This window comes from Oncorhynchus gorbuscha, linkage group LG13, assembly GCF_021184085.1.
Source record: "Oncorhynchus gorbuscha isolate QuinsamMale2020 ecotype Even-year linkage group LG13, OgorEven_v1.0, whole genome shotgun sequence".
Classification (NCBI taxonomy): domain Eukaryota; kingdom Metazoa; phylum Chordata; class Actinopteri; order Salmoniformes; family Salmonidae; genus Oncorhynchus; species Oncorhynchus gorbuscha.
The window spans coordinates 78,443,072-78,469,656 of NC_060185.1; the positions used below are offsets into that span (position 1 = coordinate 78,443,072).

The 26,585-nt window shown below is 39.0% G+C and overlaps 2 protein-coding genes and 1 long non-coding RNA gene across 4 annotated transcripts in view; 1 reads left to right on the plus strand and 2 right to left on the minus strand.

Annotated features, from left to right (window-relative positions):
- LOC123993560 (ras-related protein Rab-28-like) overlaps positions 1–8,133 on the minus strand; it is a 67,584-nt gene extending 59,451 nt beyond the window's left edge. For both annotated transcript variants that reach the window (XM_046295850.1, XM_046295851.1), the window contains exon 1: positions 7,917–8,133. In XM_046295850.1, coding sequence (XP_046151806.1) covers positions 7,917–7,991 — 75 coding nt within the window. In that variant the 5' untranslated portion in view covers positions 7,992–8,133. The remainder of the gene's footprint in view (positions 1–7,916) is intronic.
- Positions 8,134–17,701: 9,568 nt separating this feature from the next.
- Positions 17,702–19,780, minus strand: nkx3-2 (NK3 homeobox 2). Its single transcript, XM_046296655.1, has 2 exons — positions 19,146–19,780; positions 17,702–18,714 (listed from the first exon to the last, which is right to left on the minus strand). Exons 1-2 carry the CDS (start codon positions 19,537–19,539, stop codon positions 18,278–18,280), a joined length of 831 nt encoding a protein of 276 aa, XP_046152611.1. The 5' UTR covers positions 19,540–19,780; the 3' UTR covers positions 17,702–18,277.
- A 356-nt stretch (positions 19,781–20,136) lies between these two features.
- Positions 20,137–25,223, plus strand: LOC123993422. Its single transcript, XR_006831447.1, has 3 exons — positions 20,137–20,265; positions 20,511–20,578; positions 24,504–25,223. It is a non-coding gene; the product is annotated as an uncharacterized LOC123993422 (long non-coding RNA).
- The last annotated feature ends 1,362 nt before the right edge of the window (positions 25,224–26,585 follow it).

Sequence of the window (26,585 nt, forward strand, 5' to 3'; positions counted from 1 at the left end):
GATATAAATCCACTATGCTATTGTTGAAACAGCTTATAGATCTGTCACACAGTAATAGTACTTTGATCATCTTGGCAATCTCCCTTGGAACAAATGAAGACTGGAGCATATAGTGTACAAACCATTACGAACAGTTTTCTTTCATAGCTTTTTTCATTATTGGATATAAGACTGAAGTCACCAGGAAATCAGCTCAGTGATTATAAATTTAGGAAATCTGTTCCCACGTATTCCCACACTTAAATAGAGAGACATACAGTGCATTCAGGAAAGTATTTTTTTTAAACTTCGCTTTTCCCACATTTTGCTATGTTATTTTAAAAAAATGTTTTTTTTTATTCCTCAATCTACACACAATACCCCATACTGAAAGTGAACAGGTTTTTATAAATTGTGGCAAATTAATGAAAAATAACAGAAATAACTTGTTTAAGTCTTCAGACCCTTTGCTATGGGACTCGAAATTGATTGGAGTCCGCCTGTGGTAAATTCAATTGATTGGACATGATTTGGAAAGGAACCCACCTGTCTATACAAAGGTCCCACAGTTGACAGTGCCTGGCAGAGCAAAAACCAAGCCATAAGGTCGAAGGAATTGTCCGTAGAGCTCCCAGACAGGATTGTGTCGAGGTACAGATCTGGGGAAGGGTACCAAAACATTTCTGCAGCATTGAAGGTCCCCAAGGACACAATGGCCTCCATAAATATTAAATGGAAGAAGTTTGGAACCACCAAGACTCTTCCTAGAGCTGGCCGCACAGCCAAACTGAGCAATCAGGGGAGAAGGGTCTTGGTCAGGGAGGTGACCAAGATCCTGATGGTCACTGACAAAGTTCCTCTGTGGAGATGGGAGAACCTTCAAGAAGGTCAACCATCTCTACAGCACTCGACCAATCAGCCCTTTATGGTAGAGTGGCCAGACAGAAGCCACTCCTCAGTAAAAGGCACATGACAGCCAGCTTGGAGTTTGTCAAAAGGCACCCAAAGACACTCCGACCATGAGAAACAAGATTCTCTGGTCTGATGAAACCAAGATTGAAATCTTTGGCCTGAATGCTAAGTGTCACGTCAGGAGGAAACCTGGGATCATCTCAACGGTAAAGCGTGGTGGTGGCAGAATTATGCTGTGGGGATTTTATTCAGCGGCAGGGACTGGGAGACTAGTCAGGAACGAGGGAAAGATGAACGGAGCAAAGTACAGAGAGATCCTTGATGACAACCTGCTCCAGAGTGGTCAGGACCTCAGACTGGGGCAAAGGTTCACCTTCCAACAGGACAATGACCCTAAGCACACAGCCAAGACAATGCAGGTGTGGCCTTGAGACAAGTCTTGAAATGGCCAGCCAGAGCCCAGACTTGAACATCTCTGGAGAGACTTTAAAATAGCTGAGCAGCATCATTTCCCATCCAACCTGCCAGATCTTGAGAGGATCTACAGAGAAGAATGGGAGAAACTCCCAAAATACAGGTGTGCTAAGGTTGTCGTGTCATACCAAAGAAGACTCGAGGCTGTAATCACCGTAAAAGGTACTTCAACAAAGTACAGAGTAAAGGGTAAAAATACAGTTGAAGTCAGAAGATTACATGAACCTTAGTTTTTCACAATTCCTGACATTTAATCCTTGCCAAAATTCCGTTTTAGGTCAGTTTGGATCACCACTTTATTTTAAGAATTTGAAATGTCAGAATAATAGTAGAGAGAATTATTTATTTCAGCTTTTATTTCTTTCATCACATTCCCAGTGGGTCAGAAGTTTACATACAATCAATTAGCATTTGGTAGCGTTGCCTTTAAATAGTTTAACTTGGGTCAAATGTTTCGGGTAGCCTTCCACAAGCTTCACACAATGAGTTGGGTGAACTTTGGCCCATTCCTCCTGACAGAGCTGGTGTAACTGAGTCAGGTTTGTAGGCCTCCTTGCTCGCACACGCTTTTTCAGTTCTGCCCACACATTTTCTATAGGACTGAGGTCAGGGCTTTGTGATGGCCACTCAAATACCTTGACTTTATTGTCTTTGAGCCATTTCGCCACAACTTTAGAAGTATGCTTGGGGTCATTGTCCATTTGGAAGCCCCATTTGCGACCAAGCTTTAACTTCCTGACTGATGTCTTGAGATGTTGCTTCAATATATCCACGATTTTCCTTCCTCAGGATGCCATCTATTTTGAGAAGTGCACCAGTCCCTCCTGCAGCAAAGCAGCCGCGCAACATGATGCAGCCACCCCTGTGCTTCACGGTTGGGTTGGTGTTCTTCGGCTTGCAAGCCTCCCCCTTTTTCCTCCAAACATAATGATGGTCAAACAGTTCTATTTTTGTTTCATCAGACCAGAGGACATGTCTCCAAAAAGTGTGATTTTTGTCCCCATGTGGGTTGCAAACCGTATCTGGCTTTTTTATGGCGGTTTTGGCACAGTAGCTTCTTCCTTGCTAAGCGGCCTTTCAGGTTATGTCGATATAGGACTCGTTTTTCTGTGGATATAGATACTTTCGTACCCGTTTCCTCCAGCATCTTCACAAAGTCCTTTGCTGTTGTTCTGGGATTGATTTGCACTTTTCAACAAAGTATGTTCATCTCTGGGAGACAGAACGCGTCTCCTTCCTGAGTGGAATGACGGCTGCATGGTCCCGTTGTGTTTATACTTGCGTACTATTGTTTGTACAGATGAAAGTGGTACCTTCAGGCGTTTGGAAATTGCTCCCAAGGATGAACCAGACTTGTGGAGGTCTACATTTGTTTCCCCTGAAGTCTTGGCTGATTTCTTTTGATTTTCCTATGATGTCAAGCAAAGAGGCACTGAGTTTGAAGGTAGGCCTTGAAATACATCCAGAGGTACACCTCCAATTGCCTCAAATGATGTAAATTAGCCTATCAGAAGCTTCTAAAGCTATGACATCATTATCTGGAATTTTCTGAAAAAAAAAGTAATAGTAGCGAACACTTTAGATAACATGTAAACACCCTAACCAGTTCTGTTATGGCGAGTAAAATTGTAAGAGTGAGGAGTGCTCTCATTGGGGCCGGGAGTAGCTAGCTAGCAAGCTAGCCAAATTTAGCCAGTTAGCTTGGGTGCTTGGTTAGGACAAATATGAATGCATTGGTAGACAAACTGCAGATGGACGAGTAGGCTACATTCCCCATTGTTTAACAGTGCAATATGATGGGCAACTAGCTGAAGAAGTTTGAATGTGTTTACCTAAATGTTCTTTGTAAGATTTTAGTTAATCTTGCTCTGGCTAGCATTAGTTGTTGATCTTGTTCAATAACTGAGGGAGAGAGAGCCTACCATTTAAGTTTGTTTGATCAACAGATCTGTAAAGTTCCAAAATGTAAGAGGTCTCCCGTGGTATTTACATATTTGCAGAAATCCATTCAGGTGTATTTTGAGGCTTTTGGCGAATGCGTTCTAATGATATAAAGTCGTGCTGTTGCAACTGCCTGTAAACATACAGTTCAGTTCAAAGTGAATGATGGCAGGCCTGTGTGGCTTATTTGCATAAAAACCTACTGTAGCTCTGATTGGCTATGGCACAACGGTCTGTGTAGACTCCGGTCTCGGACAAGAAAGATGTTTTTAATTAGGTTTTATTTACTGCAGTGTCTATTAATTGTCCAAACGCATGGCCGCTTTCCCACTCTACATTGCTATAGAATTTCCACAAATACCTTAGATAAAAAGTTAATTCCCAAACATTCTAAGAATTTATGAAAATGACCATATCTAAGTGCTCACTGGTCATAAAATATTTGTAAGTGTCATATTTTTCCTGGGGGTGTTAATGAACATTTGAATAAGATTTCATGCCCTAAAAGGTTGTCAGTTTTACTTTAATGTCCATGTGCGCCATGTACGATGGTTATTATATCAATATTTGCGCATAATGGGGTTTCCACCACCATTTCTCGCATAATTCAATTGACCGACAATAAGATCCCAACCTGGCTAGCGTATTTTGTTTTGTCAACAATTGGAAAGTCTATCAACCAATGTGGTACCTTACAGATAATTGTATGTGTGAGATACAGAGATGAGGTAGTCATTCAAAAATTATGTTAAACACTATTGCAAACAGTGCAAGTCCATGCAACTTGTTGTGTGACCTATTAAGCACATTTTTATTCCTGAATTTATTTAGGCTTATTGACTTAAGACATTTCAGCATTTCATTTTTTATAAATTTGTTGTGTTTTTTAATCGAAAAACATAATTCCACAATGACATAAAAAAAAAATATCCTGAACTCATCTGCCCTAAATGTGACTAGGGTGCTACTTCTGTCTCTTTCCTGATGTTCTTCAACCATGGACCGGGTCACTGTGGCCCAACCTGGTCTCAGAGCATTTCGGATTAGTAAATCTGAGACACTCCATTGAGTATAATATGATAGGTTTCGTATGGTATTTATAAACTGTGGATGCCCATCCATTTCATATATTATGTTTTGAATTACAATTTGTACAATATATGTTACGAATTTGCAAAACATAAAATATGTTACAAATTTCCTAAATGTATATGTTATGAATTCAAAATTGTTGTGGCTAACATTAGCTAGATGGCTAACGTTAGATAAGCTAGGGGTTAAGGTTGGCTAACATGCTAAGTACAGTGCCTTGCGAAAGTATTCGGCCCCCTTGAACTTTGCGACCTTTTGCCACATTTCAGGCTTCAAACATAAAGATATAAAACTGTATTTTTTGTGAAGAATCAACAACAAGTGGGACACAATCATGAAGTGGAACGACATTTATTGGATATTTCAAACTTTTTTAACAAATCAAAAACTGAAAAATTGGGCGTGCAAAATTATTCAGCCCCTTTACTTTCAGTGCATCAAACTCTCTCCAGAAGTTCAGTGAGGATCTCTGAATGATCCAATGTTGACCTAAATGACTAATGATGATAAATACAATCCACCTGTGTGTAATCAAGTCTCCGTATAAATGCACCTGCACTGTGATAGTCTCAGAGGTCCGTTAAAAGCGCAGAGAGCATCATGAAGAACAAGGAACACACCAGGCGGGTCCGAGATACTGTTGTGAAGAAGTTTAAAGCCGGATTTGGATACAAAAAGATTTCCCAAGCTTTAAACATCCCAAGGAGCACTGTGCAAGCGATAATATTGAAATGGAAGGAGTATCAGACCACTGCAAACGTACCAAGACCTGGCCGTCCCTCTAAACTTTCAGCTCATACAAGGAGAAGACTGATCAGAGATGCAGCCAAGAGGCCCATGATCACTCTGCATGAACTGCAGAGATCTACAGCTGAGGTGGGAGACTCTGTCCATAGGACAACAATCAGTCGTATATTGCACAAATCAGGCCTTTATGGAAGAGTGGCAAGAAGAAAGCCATTTCTTAAATATATCCATAAAAAAGTGTTGTTTAAAGTTTGCCACAAGCCACCTGGGAGACACACCAAACATGTGGAAGAAGGTGCTCTGGTCAGATGAAACCAAAATTGAACTTTTTGGCAACAATGCAAAACGTTATGTTTGGCGTAAAAGCAACACCCTGAACACACCATCCCCACTGTCAAACATGGTGGTGGCAGCATCATGGTTTGGGCCTGCTTTTCTTCAGCAGGGACAGGGAAGATGGTTCAAATTTATGGGAAGATGGATGGAGCCAAATACAGGACCATTCTGGAAGAAAACCTGATGGAGTCTGCAAAAGACCTGAGACTGGGACGGAGACTTGTCTTCCAACAAGACAATGATCCAAAACATAAAGCAAAATCTACGATGGAATGGTTAAAAAATAAACATATCCAGGTGTTAGAATAGCCAAGTCAAAGTCCAGACCTGAATCCAATCGAGAATCTGTGGAAAGAACTGAAAACTGCTGTTCACAAATGCTCTCCATGCAACCTCAACGAGCTCGAGCTGTTTTGCAAGGAGGAATGGGAAAAAATGTCAGTCTCTCGATGTGCAAAACTGATAGAGACATACCCCAAGCAACTTACAGCTGTAATCGCAGCAAAAGGTGGCCTCACAAAGTATTAACTTAAGGGGGCTGAATAATTTTGCACACCCAATTTTTCAGTTTTTGATTTGTTAAAAAAGTTTGAAATATCCAATAAATGTCGTTCCACTTCATGATTGTGTCCCACTTGTTTTTGATTCTTCACAAAAAATACAGTTTTATATCTTTATGTTTGAAGCCTGAAATGTGGCAAAAGGTCGCAAAGTTCAAGGGGGGCGAATACTTTTGCAAGGCACTGTAGTTGCAAAGTAGCTCAAAAGTAGTTGAGTTACTAATTAGCTAAAATTCTGAGATTTGAACAGGCAATGTTTGGGTTACTAGACATTTGCGTTATACACCTACGCCCACCCAACACGTTTAGCCTTAAGTAACCTTCTGTCTTATTAGGCTGAAATGGCAACAGAATGTTGGCTAAGCTAGAACACTAGCGCGAGCCCATAGCAAATGAAGAGAAACAAATGTTTGGAGTAACACTTAGAATTCAATTTCGCCTAAATAGCACCAAAAAAAATGTATATTTTTTATTTTACCACTACAATCTGTTCTTAGGACGAAACTGAAATAACTTGTGTAGATAGTAAACATCCACATCTCGATGGTGCCAAGTGTGCTTATGTCTGCATAACGAGGAAGTGGGGGGGGGGGGGGGGATTCTACTTTTTACTATTTCTGGTCTCGCGATCGATGACAGCAGAGTACGTTGCCCAACCTTATGTAATTAGAGGAGAATATGCTGATTCAAATGGTGTCCGACTTGAAAAAAAAAAATCTAAATATACGCATTGCAAGATATTTGGCAAAATATACCAGCATGCTTCTCCATAGGAAAACAAATGAGGGGAGCTCAGCGTTCCAAGGGCAAAGGTATTTCGGGGCTGGCGTTTGATGACAACCGAGCACGCTGCCCAGCCTTGCATAATTAGAAAGAGGAGATTCTCATGATTAAAGTAGCTTCCAATTTGCAAAAATCGAAATATACACATTGTGAGATATTTGGCAACACAGACATACCTATATTTCCCTATGGGAAACAATGGGACGACCTCAGAGTTCCGTGAGTAATTTTTTGTTGTTGTTTACATTTTAACTACCAGCAACGTGGGCAGCTCTCATTGCCAACAATAGCAAAGCAAGCATTGTGGCGTAGAACAATAGGCTGGGAATAGAACGTTTGGAAGGCGAGTTGGTGCCACGGTACTCAATAGAACTAATAGAAGCTGGCAAGGTGAAAAATACCCTAAAATAAGGCAGCATGCAATGAACTAGTTTTTTATCTGAAAAAAGCATTGTTAAAAATGTCAAGTGTCCAATGTAACCATACCAAAAGCAACAAGAGTCCCGGATTTACATTTACTATGTTGCGTCTGGTCTATGAGACCAGGTTGTGTGGCCGGGAAACATGTTATGCCCCACAGGCGTAATTGTCCTTTCTGTTGACACTGACTGTTGGGAAGATAATTCAGAGGACAGTAGCTAGCTCTCATCATAGACAATGACTAGACTTTGTTCCATGTCGTTAGTTAGCTCCACATGAACGCGAACTAATGCTATTAACATCACTCTGGCCCCTGTTGTGAAAAACTAAGACGGTAACTAACCAACTAAATTATCAGCATTGGCTATAGTTAGCTATGCTAAAACAAAAAACTGCCTGTTTGACAAACCTCGGTGGTTTGGTTCACGGTTCTACCTGTCTGAAGAGCTAACGTTAGCTAGCAGCTAACAAGCATAGGCAAAACGTTGGTCTAGCACACGCAGCTACAAAGGACAATTCTGTAAAATACTTCTGAGCTAAAGTTATCCACTTCATAGTAATTTGCCCAATTGCCCCCGTGACATAGCTATGTTGCTAGCTAGCCAGCTAACGTAACTCAAAATAATAAATCTAGCTACTAGCTAACTATTAACTAATCTAAAAATCCCTCACCTTCCCTGATGCGCCGTCTCCGATGACTACAATTTTAAGTTGCTTATCTTGACTGTCCTCTTCTGAGTCCGACATATTGAAATATATTGCAATGAAGATATTATTGTACTGAAAATGTAGCTACTGCTATTCACAGTAATATCGTCAAAGCCTTTGAATATAGCTAGCTTGCTATTCAGTTAGCTAAAATAGACCCAGCAGCAGACGCCATGTTTCACCTACCACTCATGCCAGGCATGTTCCATTTATGTTTTGTAAGCCTGTTATTTACAAACCCTTTATCGGCCAACTGAAATACTTGTACATTAAGGACACATTTGATGTTACAACTTTTACGTTAAAAAAATATAATCCAAGAATAGCAAATAAAGAAGGTTAACATTTTCATTGAATAAAACTGCTTCACAATGGACCAGTCCAAGGACCTGAACGCTCAACAGTGACCATAGACTACGCGTCCTTGTTGCTATGGTAATCAAGGTCAAAGACTGAGAGGCATTCTTCCAGGTAAAGACATGTAGAATTTAAAAGTATTGACCATTCCATAAATAATACTTTTCTCCCCCCACATGATGTAGCATAAATTGCATAAAATAACTGTATGAACTAAAGTATGTAACTATACACATTCAAAAACGTTCCACATCCCCTAGCCTAGCCTATTCATCATGATGGTCAAAAAAAATATTCAAATTCCCAGGTAGCCCAAGGCCCTAATGGATTTTAAGTTCAGTAGACCTAAATTGTGTTCATATGGGATTGCGGCTACTCAATCATAGTGATCCATTCAGACGTGGTTTAAATTATAATTTTACTAATCCCATGTGCCTCAGTTGCTGGAGCATGGTGCTAGCAACGCCAGGGTTGTGGGTTCGATTCCCACGGGTGACCAATAAGAAACAAGTATGGACGTACTTGGCTACTGTAAATGACTCTTGATGAGCATCTACTAAATGACTAAAATGTTACACCAATTAATTCTGTAGCTGTCTCCATGTTGGGAGCACATTCGTCATTGTCGTTTGCAGAGGAGTATGGAATATAATATCCTTTTCATTTTAGTTTAGGAATGAACGTGAGAAAATACATGTAGCTGTTACTTTGCAAAAGCATATTGTATTCGGCCTAGATAGCGTATATCTTCAAAGTAATATGTTGATTTTCATTTATGTTAAATTTAGGTTAATGGTTAATTAAAAATAGTTATACATGTATTAATTTCAAATTTCACCGTTTTCAAGATGGCGTCAGTTTAATTCAGTCTGTTATAGGAGATGGTATGTGGTCACCGGGGCCGACCAGCAGGTAATACAGAGGAATTTGCACCTGGAGCGGTTTGAGCCCGGTGGCAGTGACTGTCAGGTCAATATTGGCCCATCAACGTGGTAAGTGAGGGTGCCAAGATAGTTATAAGAGTATTGTGAAGGTATATGCGTGAAAGACCCTAAACTGGACCAAAAGAAAGGCACAGGTATGCACACACAAAGCATGCAATGTATAGGTTATTGAACATAATTATGTGTTAAAAGGAAGTAACTTTGATATTGTTGTTACTGTATAGTGAAACAAAATAGACTCCAGTACAAATGCTACGTAAATTGTTTGATTGATTTCAAATGAAATTGTTGGGCTACATGATAGCGGGCAGTTATGAAATCTAAGAAAATATTATTGACAATATCTTGCACATGTTCTTCAATTATGGGTACCATCAGAACCCTCATAAATATCTGTAAGAATGGAAAATTAATTTTCATAAAACAAAAAGTACTATTTTTCAGCAACATAAAGCCTTAATGAATCTTCAGAATCTTCAGTGAAAATCCAAGGCAGTGGTGTAATGGCACGGAAAAGGGCACATATTCAGTCGAGAGGGGACACCGATTCACTAAACAGGTATGGCCCAGATTCATCCAAAAACAACAATAACACGTTTTCATTTTCTCCCGTCTCACATTGGTTGTTTGGAAATGCAGAGGAAAAGTAGAGATTCATTTGAGGACACATGGGCAAATAGATATGGTCATGTGGTATAGTAATGACATTCGTTACAATATTAATGTTAATATAGAATAGCTACATCTGCTTGTTGGAAGGACTAGTCACTAGAGGTCATCCCTAATCATTATTAAAGATCCCTAATAACATAATAATGCATAATACAGTATGTGTATGGGTTATGGTTAGGTTTTCCTTCTCTTAGGTGAGTACATATATTAATCAATAAAGCAATAACTATTTTAAATATGAACAAAAACAAATGTGAGAATCAATCTTCAGGCTATGCATAATGTTAGACTACATAGGTCCTATTTAATGCATTGTTTTTTAATACGTGTTAAAATATTTTCGCATTGTGTGGTACAACCTACAGCCTACACTAGTAAATGTTTAGGTGGGTTGGTAAAGTTTATTTTGATACATTTCTCACATAAAATGTCAAACACCCTATAATGATATTCATTTGGTAGCCTAATCTTTAAATTTAATCAGCATAATAGCCTCTATCGGGAACTGCAGCATGGGTCAGGCGAGCGGGAAAATATTTGATGTGCTATTTTACAATAGCCAACTATCAAATACATATTTCCTTTGTTTTATGTAGGCTATAGGCCAGCTCAGTACTATACAATAGTATACATTTCCAAATGATGCTGCGTCATTGCTTGCCAAATAAAAGTGTTCAAGATTTAGCTTGTTTATGCAGTAGGCTAAACAATAACATACATGTTATAGGCTAGGCTATAACTTTTGATATTTTAAATGATATCTTTCTTGAACGTTACATTTGTGTCCATTCGGAATCGAATCTCTGAAAATATATAGACAGACATCGAAAGCTATAGGTTTTAGACTGTTCAAAGACCGTTCTATTCCAATAACCAAGAGTAGTCAGACTAGACTATGCTTAGTACCTTTTTACTTATTATAAGAATTGTTGATGCACAAGACCAATCCACGTATAGATTCAGTTTTGTCTCGCAACTAATATTGCAACATCATTTTTTCAACCGCCATGTCCACGAGTTCTAATCTATACATCCCCAAGTCGATATGGACTCGTGACATTCTGTCGTATACCCTCTCCAGACCTTGTTGTGCCCCTCAGGTCATCGTTTATAACCTACAGTTTCTTTCGAGACTGAGAGGTACACATTGGATCAGTAGCTTACGGCTGATGTAGGGTCATTGTATAGGTTATCACCGTTCAGAAGTTGTGTGAAATTCTTTATCGTGCAGTTTACCTGCGCTCTATCTAAGTTGTCAAACCTAGTTGCTTCTGTTTTTTGTCATTTCATTTTTCAGATGATCACTAGCAATAGAAAATGTATCTTGCATTTTCTCGATCGGTATGGTTTAATGTTACTTAACCATTATTGAAATAGACTAGAGTGTAAGCGCTTGCTTGGCCTTCAACACTAGTCGAGCCGTCTGGAAATAGGCCTACTCGTTTGATATTAGGCTACATATATTTAAACTACTGTCTAGGCTGGATAGTCACTTTTACAATTATAAATGTTCTTAAATTATATATTAGAATACTATTTACTTTGATGCGATACATACCTCCTTCTCCATTATTTACTTATTTATTTATCGTAGGACGTTTGTTTGGGTTTAATGTATGGAAGTATTACCCGAGATAGACTACTTCACGAGATCTGAAAATCGATCAAAATGTAATTAACATTTTATGAGCTATATATATATATATATATATAGGCTACCTACCGTGTGTGGCAACTTATATACATCACCGCGATGACCTTGATGGTTTAAATGGTGGAGGTCAAAATGTACCATTTAGTATGAAATTGAGCAAGGACACCTGCTGGGTATTTTACATTTTCATTACATATTTTCTTTAGGGTTGTTATTATTTCGATTGAACATTTTGTCATTTTTGTGCATTCTATTTTTATCGTGATTAATTGCATTGTCTGAAAGTGTTCAAAATATACTGAAAGCATCCAAAATACACAATGTATACAGCTAAAAACAACAAATCCGTTGAGGTTACAGAAAGTGTGCTTTATCAATTGACTTGATTTTGCTAACCATTATCTTGGACAAAATCAAAACATCAGAATTCTTGTAATGCTTTTTGTACTTTTTGTATATATCAAATCTTAAAGCAAATTCTGAATTTAAGATGAATCGTGTAACCACAGCAAATTCTAAAATCAACTCGATATTAGTTTCTTTTTAATCGTTTGACAGCCCACGTTCTCTTATTTGAAATGTATGCAGTTTTGTCCTTGAGCTGTTCTTGTCTATCAATGTTCTGTATGTCATGTTTTATGTTTTGTGTGGACCCCAGGAAGAGAGCTGCTGCATGAGCAACAGCTATTGTGGATGCTAATAAATAAATCTTCATAGCTGTACTTTTCTCTCGGTGTTTGAAGCAGAGAAATAATTCTGCTTATTATCAAAATCCATAATTGCACTATGTCTACAAAGTTCACGTTTGCCTTTCTCCACAAATTCATTCAAATGCAGTCTCCGGATGTGACTACTCAATAAATTATTTTATTTTGAAATGTGAAATGTGTTGTTTTACAAGGTCAGCCATAGTAGTACGGCGCCCCTGGAGCAAATTATGGTTGAGTGCCTTGTTCAAGGGCACATCGACAGATTTTACACCTTGTCAGCTCGGGTATTCGAACCAGCGACCTTTCGGCTACTGGCTGCTATGCTACCTGTCGCCCTAATAATGATGTCACTTCGGTTATTTTCCTTTTGACAAGGTAGACACAAATAGGCTGCGGATGGTATATACACTTCGTGTGAACGCACTATGAAAAAGAAAATGGAAAAAAATGTGTCCCACCCGCAGCGCAATAGCCTCTCTACATTACTAAATATCGAGGTTCTGTAATTGTGCTATTGTAACCTGACATGTCCACATATATCATTTAATTAAGTCTATAGCCTATATACACCGATAGATTTTGCCATGCATATGGAAACATATGGCCTACGGATTTAAGTCTCAAAGAACGTCATATTAAATACCAATTTTCTATCATTAGATCTGCAACTTGATCTAGAACAACAACTGGAACATGTCTCTGCGAGAGAAAATAATTTCACTGATTAAGTCTCATTATACGTGTCAAGCGAACATGTATGGAATTGTCCTTGACATCATGCAAGATATATATTTATATATATATATATATATATATACAGGCATTCCGATGATTGTAAGAAAAATGAAAAAGTACTAATATACTGGTAAATTACTATTCCATGTTGAGTAAATAATGTATGATGTTTCTTGTACTGGCAAACAAAGGAGCAGTGACTAAGAGTGTGTGTGTGTGTGTGTGTGTGTGTGTGTGTGTGTGTGTGTGTGTGTGTGTGTGTGTGTGTGTGTGTGTGTGTGTGTGTGTGTGTGTGTGTGTGTGTGTGTGTGTGTGTGTGTGTGTGTGTGTGTGTGTGTGTGTGTGTGTGTGTGTGTGTGTGTCAACAGAGAGTGAGAGAGGGAGAGAACAGACAGGGAGGGGGAGGGAGAGACAGGGAGAGTTTGAAGGTGTTTGTGTGCGAGTCGAGAAACTTATCTATATGGTAAATAAATATACATTATTTATTAATCTATGTCTACCAGCCTCAAACATTGTGCTCTTGCTCTGATTTAGGCCTGCACAACAACACTCACGAGTCACATTCCGAAAAAGTGCACCAATGTATGCCTATAGATTTTAGCGTTCCATACACATGAATTGAGGAGTTCGTTCTGTGGAGACAAATTTGAGCATATTGAGCAATATGGACACGCATATGATCATAATGTTTTGTTTGTTGTTGCAAATAATCATCTTGTGATCTACTCTATATTTTGATGCAACCAACTATTGACCTATATTAACACTATTATTAAGGGCTGAGCCCGCTTGGTGACATATTTCGGATTAAACAAAACATTGTTTTGGAAGAACCTTCATGAATTGGCCTAGGTCTGTATCATTCAAAGTGATAAATATAATGTCTAAATAAAATAGGAAGAAAAATACCAAACAATTTGTCAAAACGAGTAGGCCTTGATTGGAATGCGGAGCCGTCTGTTGGATGACATATTTTTTTGTAGTTGTTTTGGAACCAAAGGCCTCTACTGTTGGTTGATCAGATCATGTTCAATTATAGTAATTATTTTGAGATTTATTAGAATGGCATGTATTAGTCTTAATGACAATTCCACATGGGCCTATTGCGATCTTGCGATTTCAAAAGTGACAAACGATAACACGAAGTGATGGACCTGCACGCCACATAGATAGCCTAGCTCCTGAAACCAGTTCAGTTTAATTTATTTGTTATTTGAAAATTAGCGAAGAATATTTCATTTGTCAGAGCTTGTCTGAGTCATGAGCAAGCCATGGTTCATTCGCGTAATCCATTTGCTAAGATATATGCATAACAAAACAATTATGCACGATTTACACATGTCCTAAAAAGGTATTGTCTCTTCCATGTAAATCATGAATTTCACCCTTTCCTTTGCTGTGTGTTGCATCTCGGCTCTGCTGGGCTCACCTCAGCCAGCGGCGCCCACCCCTGCGTTGCAAGCCAGCTTGGCACAGATGGGCATACAGCCTTGGTTAAGGAGATATGTTTCGCATAAAGTAACGGGAAACGATTCCACTCACAAAATATGTCAAATCACGACGCAGACTACGTTTTCAATTATTTCAATCTTAGTGTTTAAAAACTATTTGGATTTATATAGGCCTACGGATGTGGCCTACCAACGTGCTACATGGCATGTGTTCTACATTTGACCTACCATGGTACAGGCTTAGTACATGACAAAAAATCGGAACTCATGATTTACATTTCAAAACATACTTTTAACCATCTTCATGCTTTGCGCATAGGCCTACACGCATTCCCTCCAAATGGCATGCAAACGCTCTCATGTATAAAAACAAGTCGAATGGGTAGACAATGAAATTGAGTTAATGCATACCTATGTGGGTGTTTGCATTTCACCAATCAAAAGTTGAAAAGAAGAATTTCAACTGACAAAATATTTCACTCTGAGATGTCTTCGTATGCAGGCATGAGACGGAATGCCATGTCAATGGGATTTGGGATAGGTCATGTAGAATAACAGCCCTTCCAATAACGCCGATTTGTATTTCATTTTAGCAATTCTATTTTTAAGACAAACGGTGTTTGTAGAGAAACAAGCAATTAACAGAATCATTGGAGTTGTCCTTTGGGCTGTACGATTGTGTTGGCTGTATAGCCGGGCGTGGTATCAGATATAGGCTATAGCCCGCAAAGTACTCGATAAGAGTTTGTGCAAGAATTATCCAGAATACGAATACGAAGATTGAAATGCCCTTTGAGTTTGGAACCAGGGTGTCAGGTAGATAGCTTAGCAGTTAAGAGCGTCGATCTAGTAACTGAAAGGTCTCTGGTTTGAATCCCTGAGCTGACTAGATTTTTAAAAATCTATCGATATGCCCTTGCGCAAGGCACTTAACCCTAATTTGCTCCAGGGTCCGGGTACTACAATGGGTGACCCTGTAAAACAACACATTTCACTGCACCTATCCGATGTGTCCCTTACAAATAAAGATAGTACTTTTTAAACTGCAGTCGACTGTGGAATTTTGGACACGGTTATTGCAGAATAATTGCAGTTTACTGTATGTAGTTGAACTGCAGTTATACTGCACTGTAACTGCAGTCACAATGGAAAATTACTGCAGTATTTGCAGCATACTGCAGTTGTGCTACACTCTAACTTCAGTTATACTACAGTATGCTGCAGTTATACTGCAATATTTTTATCGTATGTGGTGTAACAATAAAATATGTATTGAAAAATATTGAAAAATATTTTTACCCTAATTGCTCTTGTAAGTCGCTCTGTATAAGAACGTCTGCTAAATGACTAAAATGGAAAATGGGACCATTTCTGTTGGTTTTGTCAGTGAGATGATGTTGAAAAATACTATAAAAGTTCCTCTGATTGATTAAAAATTAGCTTATCGTTTGCTGTTTATTTCTTGCCGCACGGAAAAAGTAGCCTATCTACCCGAAATAGTGTCGAGTTTGAAATTAGTTGTGGTTATAAAAGTCAGTCCATGGGCTTACGTTTTTCTCTCCCTTTACCTCCTTAACACCCAAACACTCATGGGTATAGATATCTTCATGTTGACACACCTCGAAGGTTCCTGTCAGTTTACATAGTTCAGGAATCGGGGACCCATAAATCATTGTCTGGCAGGTGTATTAGTGGGGAGGCAAATGAGGATTAGTGTATGGCCAACCTGTCAGGAAGTTGTGCAGTAAGGGTGGTAGCACTGAGGTGTGTGTGGTTTAAACTAGGGCCGCTAGGATAGCCTATAAGACTAATAGGCTATGATTATGATGTAGTCATCAGATATCAGAATAGAACCGACTACTTGGCTACCTTTACTTTTAATAATAATACAAAATAATTATAAGAATAATCATCTACTTGTTAGTTTTATGGTTCTTTATTTGTATATCTATTAACTTTGTTCATCCAAATTAAATTATATGAATCAGCACAATTTAATTTTCTGTCATTGAATTAACAAGTTCATTCAATCAATTATTCCGTTTCTCAGGAATAAGATGAAATTAATGTATGAAACTCTACCTCTTCAAAGAGTATCTTCAATAATTGCTTTTCCTACTAGCACTGACTTTGCTGATAACTTCTTTATTATGGAAAAATGTACTTACTCCGACTTTGATGTGGTTATCTCACCTATAGCCATATTAAGATGAATACACTACTTACTGTAAGTTGCTTTGGATAAGAGTTTCAGATAAATTACCAAAATGTGAAATGTAATTATGTAAATTAAAATAGTGTGGGATTAAAACCGTCACATGCTCTTGAACCCTGCAGTTTTGGTGTGCAGAATATTTCTCTCCCATTCTAATTAGACCGCAGTGAGACATGTTAGTTTTAACCTGCTGATAAAGAGTACAGTAATTAATGATGAGCAACTAGAATTTTAAAAAAGGACAATGCTTAATTCATGATTTTTCTTTTAAATATTTTGAAATACATTGGTAGGCTAAATAAATTATCCCCAAACAGTTATTATATAACTGGTTTGAGGGGAATTCCTCAACTGTAGGCTTATATGGTATATACTGTAGCTGCAGAATAAGGTGGGTTTGCCTGGAGCTATGAGGATGATGAAAGGAAACTGACCAAAACCATGTTAGAAAGTAGTTACTACTTAAATTAGGCTACACAAACAAAGAAAATGTATGCTATCGGATACAGGTACTACATGGTATCTGTGCACATAAACGTTGTATATGATGTAATATATGACCACCAATTTAGTCATTTAGGTCAAGAATATAAAACCCTACATTTGGTTGTTGCGATGCAATTTTGTTCATAAATGCATCATGGGTATTTCATTGCTTATTATTATTATTATTAAGTTAATTAAGTTATTATTATAATTGTGTTTTCATTATGACAACAAGAATGGTTAATGACACAATTACAATTCAATTTAGGCCCACTGATCATGGTCAATAAAACCCCTGTCATATTAACTGAAATTCAGTCCTTACAAAAAAGATTGCTGTTTTGAAATTGCAGTAAACGTGCAGTAACTGCAGTCAGCAGCTGACTGTGGTATTTTGGATGCATTAGTTGCAGCATGCAGTAATACTGCACTACAACTGCAATCTTTTTTCATGAGGGAAAGTCTAAGGAAAAAAGGACATACATATTAAGGCTCAAATCAAACACGACTTGCTTCAAAATATAATATGCCTGATATGTTTTTAATGTTTGATTTCTCTCTTAATAAACAATCAGATTTAGAACAATTAGAAAATAAGTACATTTTTAACAAGAGTTCAATTGTTACTGTCTCTGCCACAGTTCACGATAAGGTCATAAGTACAAAAGAAACCTTCAAATCCATATTTCAGTCAGATATATGTCCACACTCTATCTCTATGTTTCGAAAAGTGCTGAAAATCTTACCGTTACCCTACAACCGCAGCATGAAAGAAAAGCAGTAAGGGAGATATTCGAAATGTCACTTGGGGGTCTGATATCTCCAATGCTCGTAGTATACATAGGAACATAGATGTTGTAGGCCCCATCTGGAAGGTTTACACTCCATACAATCTGAAACAATTGCCTAGTGTCATCACTATACCAAGAAAAGTGACATGTTCAGTCTAGACACTATGAGGCAGTTCAAATGATTGACATAACTCACATAAGTAGTTCTGAGTTCATTTAATCTCTCCTGATTTCTTCATAAAAAGTCAATAAAGCAAATGCCTCGATTTCCTGATGGAGGAAAATAAATACAAAGTAGGCTATTCAATTCTCATTGATTCCCAGCACAAGTAGAGAGTGTCCATGCCGGGAGGCAATAGGCGTAGGGGTAGTAATACGACGGCTGGAGAGCGAGGAGCGGAGGCCGCAGTAGTTCTCCGGGGTTGTACTGTCTCTGGTCGTCCCGAACTAACACTTTCACAGCCACTTTCTTTGCTGCAGGGGCCGATGCCATCAAGTCGGCAGCCATTTGACGGCGTTTTGTTTTATATCTGCGGTTCTGGAACCATATTTTGACCTGCGTCTCTGTCAGCTTCAGGGAGGCCGCCAGGTCTGCTCTCTCTGGTCCGGATAGGTATCTTTGGTGATTGAACCTACGCTCGAGCTCGAACACTTGCGCGTGGGAGAACGCAGCCCTTGAACGTTTTTTCCTCTGTTTGGGCTGATCCGAACTTTTATCACAACTGGCCTCGTCTAGGTTGTTGGAATCTGAAAGAATAAATTGTGCATTTTATGTACTATGAACAATAAAAATCATCGCTTTTCTTAGACCACACAGGATGGAATAGTCAAATAGGCCCTAGCTCTTAAAATGCATCCAAGGCTGTCTAAAAACTAGCTTCACAATTTCATAAATCATCATGGCCATATACACATGTTAATGGAATATATAGATTGAAATTAGGCCTAAAAACGTGTGTATGCCATGACATAACATCCCGCTGCCTCATGCGCAAAGGCGGTGCCTCCTGTGAGTAAAATAGACTAATGTTTACATCACATTGGTGAAATGATTTGAAGGGATTAGACTGGGATGTTCTCCATAAAGTAGTTTTAGAATATTCATTTAAATTATGGTTTCAATTGATGTGTTTACAGACTTTTACCCGATATGTCCCAATAGAAAATGTGTAACTTACCCGAAACATTAGGTTCACAGTCACTAAGACCTTTTGCGTTATCGACAACAGTGGATTCATGGTCCGTTTCGTCCTGCAAACTTTCTTCCAGTACGTCTGAAGCAGGATCCCTGTTTTTCTCGGACTTGCAAACGGCCAGCCTCTTGCTGTCATTGTCATCACTGAGACCTGAATCCGAGTCGTAACTTTTCTGGTCGCTGGCCATGCAAGCTCCCTCGTCACTTCTACACGCCGCGGGAAAGTCCTCCGAACCAGTATCCATTTCTCCAAATATTTTCCAACACGCAGTCTTCGAGAAGCAGATGTCCAAATCTGGCAAGTGTCGACTGTCCTCTTTTTTGTTCAAAATGGCTTGGATAGAGAAAGGCATCAAGGAGTTGCTACGAACGGCCATTTCAAAGAGCAACGTTTCTGTCTTGTAAAAAGCGTAGATATGGACCAACGTCAAATCATCCGCATTGTATTCCCCTTGAAGCGCTATTTATTACTGCTTTTTTGTACCTCCCAGATTTGGTATCTCATTGCATTTCCACTGAAAAAGCGATAGAAATACTGCGTTCAGCCTATACCCCGAGGCTCGATGCTTCTCCTCCGTCAGCTCTCGCATTAGCCTAAGCTTTCTCTCTTTTCCTGCCTTTTTCACACAGATCCACTATCCAACCTCACCTGTGACAGACAGCGATCCCTCTCAATTTCCCATTGGATGAGAGGAGAGAAAAATCGCGTGATGATTGGCCACTGTAAATTACGACACACTCACGTCCTGTCTGGCAATAAATATGCTTTTTAAAGGTTAACCCCTCACCGGCCAAAAGGGCTGTTGTATATCAAACCATGAAAATAAAATGACCCATTGGAATGAGAGTAGCCTAGCTAGCATATGTTTGTCTTTAGCCAACGGACACCAATAGATACTCATACACAACTGTAGCCAATGTCACTCAGAATAATAAGAACTTCGAGGTTGATAGTAATACAGCTGTCAGTCTACCTGGATGGCTGTTGTTGTACGCCTTCTCCCTATCCATACATAGGCCTACCGTTTGCTCAATAGATGACGTTATTGACGACGACCTTGGCCATGAATCTATACTGTAAATACCAACCACCTGAACCACAGGTAAGATTCACTCGGTGTCAAATGTATTCAATTGAGGTTGATAACTCATCATAAATGTAAAACAAAGAAGAGTTATATGGTAGGGACTATTTGCGTAATGTCTGGAGTTCTTTCTGAGGAGCATCTTCCCGTGAAATAATGATGTAGGCTTTATGTTCTCCTTCTGTATGTTATAAAGCAAATGCCTAAACCCCATTTAATTTCAATGCATGCACATTATGTTTTTCATGGTTTGCCACATGTAGGCCTATAAATGAACTCAGACCTCGGGTGTCGGTGACATGATCTGTGGGCCCGCAGGCAGCACAATGAGGTAGGAGAAATAATTATTTTCTCATTGGCAATTGATCGAATTGAGGTCTTAATAAGTTCGTCCAAGATTTATCATTGATCTTGTTTAATTGAGCTGTAGGTAACCTAGCGGTTAAGAGCGTTGGGCCAGTAAATGAAAGGTCGCTGGTTCGAATCTTCGAGTCAACTAAGTGAAAAATCTTTCCATGTGCTCTTGAGCAAGGCACTTAACCCTAAATGCTCCTGTAAGTCATTCTGGATAAGAGCGTCTGCTAAATGACTCAAATGTAATTCAGGAGCCGTGCTTGTGTGTTTCCTCTCGCAATGATACCTCAACAGTAGGCTACATATAGGCTAATATTTAGCCTATTATTTCAGATGTTATATTATCACCATGGTATCGTGCATTTGGTTTAGGATAGAAATACATACTAAATCAAGTCGAGCAATATGTGTTTGTCTTGTAGCTTTAGGCCTCTCTTTACGATTAACAAGAACCATCATAATGCATAGTGTAGGTTTTTTAGGATCATAGTGTAGGCATATCATTCATGTAATAGCCTGCGTCCCAATTGGTCAGATTATGTTGTGTTATCTGATAATACCAGGTGTAGCCTCCTTTATAGTCTACGCCAAGGGCTACCACTAATAATAATAATACATGTCATAGTATTATTTTTATTTGTATAGTTGTTATTGTTATTGGTGTACATCATATACTTTTTTATCGTGATGTTAGTAAGACATGAATAAACATCAACAACATTCATTCAGCGCACAATGCACGAATTAACCTATATTTATGAGCAGACCGCAAGCGTGAATATTCGAACGCTTCAGCAGTTCCCATAATATAGGCTTCTAACCATGTCACTTTATCCACTATCGTCCACTAGCGTTTATCCACTATCTTCTTTTACATTGACTCATATTTGTGTTGATTGAAAGTTGGTGATATCAGTAGGCCAAGGCCTGATGCACCATTATCACTAGATACAGGTAATGCATCAGCTGATCTTTTGAATATATATATATATATATTAAAAAACAAGTAAATCAATACAATATGCTACCAATTAAAACACACAAAAGGCGTAACTGGTATTTGTGAATGTCTTCTTGCGCAAAAAAGCAATCGAGTTATGCGCGGTATATGCGTAGGCCTATGTCATTTATTATATAGTTACGCCTTGATTAATAATATATTTTATGGGCACAATGTAGAGCATAATGTTGAATAAGCAGGGATTTTTAGATTTATTTTGAATTTCAACCGTTTAACAGAATCATAATAGGGTAATTGGCATTGAATCTGATGCTATCATTTCAGATATTTGCAGTGTTATTATTTCCATTCTAAATAGCTTCCTCATTTTGATAACAGTTTGATGATTGCAACAGTTTGCAGTGATATAGATATCAGCATGAACCCACTGAATATAACGTGAGGTCATATGCCTAGAAAATGTATAGGGCAATTGATGACAAGCATATGTTATGAGTGTGTAATCCTATTATACCTAGGCTCATTTTAAAATATTAAAGGTTTTTCAATTGTCAAGTGGATCAATGATGTCATTGGCAGACATTTTGCGTGTATATGTCCTACCACCTAGTGGTCACTGAGTATACTACTTTGTCATTTGCATATGTGGCATCCTTGACTTTTCCCATTCCAATATGATGATAGTAGATGTTGTTGGGAGGTTGATAAATCAGGGATGTAAATATAATTCTTATTTTAATAACGTTTTCTGGGGTAATGAATTTATACTCCAGAATTCCATATAAAAAGACTGTTACTTACTACTGTCCCTGCAGTTAAAGATATATTAGTGAAAACACTAGCAGCCTGAAGTACATATAGGACCTTTCCCTGCTGTGCAACTGCATGGACCCTGCACCTGGATTAGAAGGGGACCTTATTTTCATTTTTCACAACATCTTAAGACTGCTTTTGTGTACAGACAATTGATTGTTCGTTGTGCTTCTTTTGCATTTTTATGACGATATCATGACATATGATCCTTGCAAAAAGTTGACTGCTGATCTCACAACAACTCCTGCCTTACAGGAATAACCCCAGCTGACTTAAGACTTAAAGTTTGACTTAGACTTGAAGAGAATTTTAAAAGGTTTTTGTAATGAGTCTTCCCTGCTTTAGCCACAGAAGGAGGGTAAAGAGAAGGTAAGAGAGAATCAGATGGAAAATGGGTCAAATTGAGAGTTTGTTCACGTGCCAGAGGTCCACAAAAGAGGAAGTCACCCTGGTTATCAATACAATGTCAACCAGGACTCCCTGGTCTCCAGCGTGTTTAGATAACCAAACTGGGATGAATAATAGAAAGTAAGTAGCTATAAGTGGCAAGAAAACTAAACAGTGTACAGCAAGACAATAAGTGATGCATAGTAAGTGATATGCAATAAAAGCTTCAGCATGTGTATGCATAGAGTAAAGCAAGATTGATGTCACAGATGTATAAAAGCATTTCTTTGCAAAGGAAAGTCATTCATGGTAGTCAAGGGGAAAATCTACCTTTAATGAATTCATCCCAAATCGGCGTACCAACTTGTGGTTCAAATTTTTTACAGTGTTTTAAGAATTGGCAGAAGTGGTGAAAGAACTAATTGGAAATAAATCCAATGTCCCCATGAATTTCACATATTCTTCCAGACCATCAACAAAAGCATACTTTTGTCCCTTTTCAGAATGTATCTTCTCCTTTGACATTTAATTTGTGGGTGTGGGACTTATGTGCAATTAGTTAGAAATATAAATATATTTGTGAAGAGAGATTCAAAACTGCCCAGACACATAGGCTCTCTAGCCTGTATATAGAGGGATACTCAGGGACAGCCAAGGTAGATTAGATAAAATGGGTCCCTCTGCTGGCTGGGAAAGACACTGACATGGAGATGGTGTCTGGGGCCCACAGGTAAATTTGGGCTTTGTGACATTCAGATGTAGGATCTTAATTTGAGCATCCTGATGCAGGAGATAAAACGTGTAGTTTATTTGATGTTAAAAAAGGCTTCCGAGTCGAGTCGTACAAAATGGAATATAACGTTGCGGATAATGTTCGGAATGACAACATTTCATGTGTACAACTAAAGACCTGCATCACTATACTGAGAGCATTTTTTTTTTTTATATATTTTTTTAGCTTTTGTTAATGTCTTATCTAAGCACTGCAGAACGAGCATAAGGAAGTGTATCGCTGGTTGGGGTAAGTTTCTCAAAACCAATTGAAATCTAAAAAATTTAATTTAATTTAAAAAAGAGTCTGGACTATTCTATAACATGTCATTTTCATCCAAAATACAGATTTAGTTGAAATAAAGTGAACATCTCCTTTAAATATTGCAGATTGAACATTTCAAGGTGATTTGTAATCATTTTAATTATCATTGTTATATTCGATTACAATGATGGCAGATCATTCTGTATGTTGGTGTTATGGAGAGTTGACATAATGTATTCATTTGTCCACAAATTTCATTTTCACTTCCTGAATACCTCCTTGGTGTGATGTAAGGGAGAAAACTACCACACTCCCTGAATACCTCCTTGGTGTGATGTAAGGGAGAAAACTACCACACTCCCTGAATACCTCCTTGGTGTGATGTAAGGGAGAAAACTACCACACTCCCTGAATACGTCCTCTGTGTGATGTAAGGGAGAAAACTACCACACTCCCTGAATACCTCCTTGGTGTGATGTAAGGGAGAAAACTACCACACTCCCTGAATACCTCCTCTGTGTGATGTAAGGGAGAAAACTACAACAAAACCCAAGACATGTATACTGAGTTAACCTGGCATGAGTGATTGTGTCTCATTATTTCTACACAGCATATAACTTTAACCTTGTGTTTTTAACAGAAATCCTGGTTAATCGAGCCGCATGACAGAACCATGGTAACATCTCTGTTTCCCATCCTCTCCAGGGTGTGTTTATGACAGGTCCTGAACCTTTGCGTGCTGGTATGGGGAAGGAGGCTTGCAGCACGCCATTCTCCCCCTCTCTTACAAGAACCGCTGCCAAATTGCGTTCAGATGGAGCAATACATGAGAGGGCACTGCCAAGAGTCATTTGCAATACATGTTCCCAAAAGGTCCTCTGCATTTCTCACCAAATATCAGATCCACCCTTAATCAACTTCGACATTGAGAAGTGGAGGAAGAGCGCCACCGACTATAAGTATGCTTTTAGTCACCTAAGTAATGATTCAAATGCCCCTAATCTTTTTTTTCTCAAGAAACATTATCCTTGCATGCGATGAACCACTAAATGGAGGAACCCTTTGGACGGCACACACCTTATACTGTAAATGTTACCAAGTGACAAGGGAAGAGCAGGCCTCGCTGTGCCCTCCTCCTCTTGGAAGTTATTCAAAACAACTCAGCATTGGCTACATTACTGGGCTCACACTCAAAGCACAGGAGCACTTTTTAGTGGGGGGATAGCCCACTGTTACAGTCCAATTCATTTGTGTAGATAGCGCAGACATGATTTATAGTGGATTTTCAAGTGTGTTCTACTGACAAACGAGCTCCCATCTGCCTCCGGCACACAATAGACAATACATGCAACTCAAGCACATTCATGCGAGGCTTCTCTTTAGTCAAGGGCCTCGTTGCCTAAATGCCTCTGCGACGATTCTCTTTCTCCTGCGCTCACACTTCAATAAAAATGTCCTTCATAGAAAACAAGCCTTTCATGAATGTTATGTCAGATGTACTTCTTTTTAAGATACACAGGGGTTTATCAGGTAATCAAGGCTTCAAGGATAATTTAGATGTTCTTGAACTAACTGAGGATAGTTGGACTGAGGTGTCTTTGACTGTATATTACCACTTTGAGCTCAATACTGCTCATATAGAGGACTTATTATATACACAGTGCATCGAAAAGTATTCAGACCCCTTAACTTTTTCCACATTTTGTTACTTTACAGCCTTATTCTAAAATGTATTAAATACATTTTTTTGCTCATCAATCTACACACAATACCCAATAATGACAAAGTGAAAACAGATTTTTAGAAATGTTTGCAAATTTATTCGAAATAAAAGCATAAATACCTTCTTTACATAAGTATTCAGACCCTTTGCTATTAGACTGGAAGTTGAGCTCAGGCGCATCCTGTTTCCTTTGATCATCCTTGAGATGTTTCTACATCTTGATTGGAGCCCACCAGTGGTAAATTCTATTGATTGGACATGATTTGGAAAGGCACACACCTGTCTATATAAAAGGTCCCACAGTTGACAGTGCATGTCAGAGCAAAAACCAAGCCAAGAGGTTGAAGGAATTGTCCGTAGAGCTCCCAGACAGGATTGTGTCGTGGTACAGATCTGGGGAAGGCTACCAAAACATTTATACAGCATTGAAGGTCCCCAAGAACACAGTGGCCTCCATCATTCTTAAATGGAAGAAGTTTGGAAACACCAAGACTCTTCCTAGAGCTGTCCGCCCGGCCAAACTAAGCAATCAGGGGAGAACAATCAGGCCATTATGGTAGAGTGGCCAGACGGAAGCCATTCCTCAGTAAAAGGCACATGACAGCCCGCTAGGAGTTTTCCAAAAGGCACCCAAAGACTCTGAGACCATGAGAAATAAGATTCACTGGTCTGATGAAACCAAGATTGAACTCTTTGGCCTGAATGCCAAGCATCACGTCTGGAGGAAACCTTGCACCATCTCTACGGTGAAGCATGGTGGTGGCTGCATCATGCTGTGGGGATTCTTTTCAGCGGCATGGACTGGGAGACTGGTCAGGATCGAGGAACTGAGCAAAGTACAGAGAGATCCTTCATGGAAACCTGCTTCAGAGTGCTCAGATCCTCAGACTGGGGCGAAGGTTCACCTTCCAACAGTACAACGTCCCTAAGCACACAGACAACAAAGGAGTGGCTTCGGGATGTCCTCGAGTGGCCCAGGCAGAGCCCGGACTTGAACCCGATCGAATATCTCTGGAGAGACTGAAAAATAGCTGTGCAGCAATGCTCCCCATCCAACCTGACAG

What these genes read in the sequence shown, in the direction of transcription:
- nkx3-2 (XM_046296655.1), bottom strand. Translation starts at nt 19,539, where the DNA reads ATGGCCGTTCGTAGCAACTCCTTGATGCCTTTCTCTATCCAAGCCATT. An exon ending in CTGTGAACCTAATGTTTCGG is followed by an intron (nt 18,715 to 19,145) that starts GTAAGTTACACA and finishes TTATTCTTTCAG; the next exon opens with ATTCCAACAACCTAGACGAG.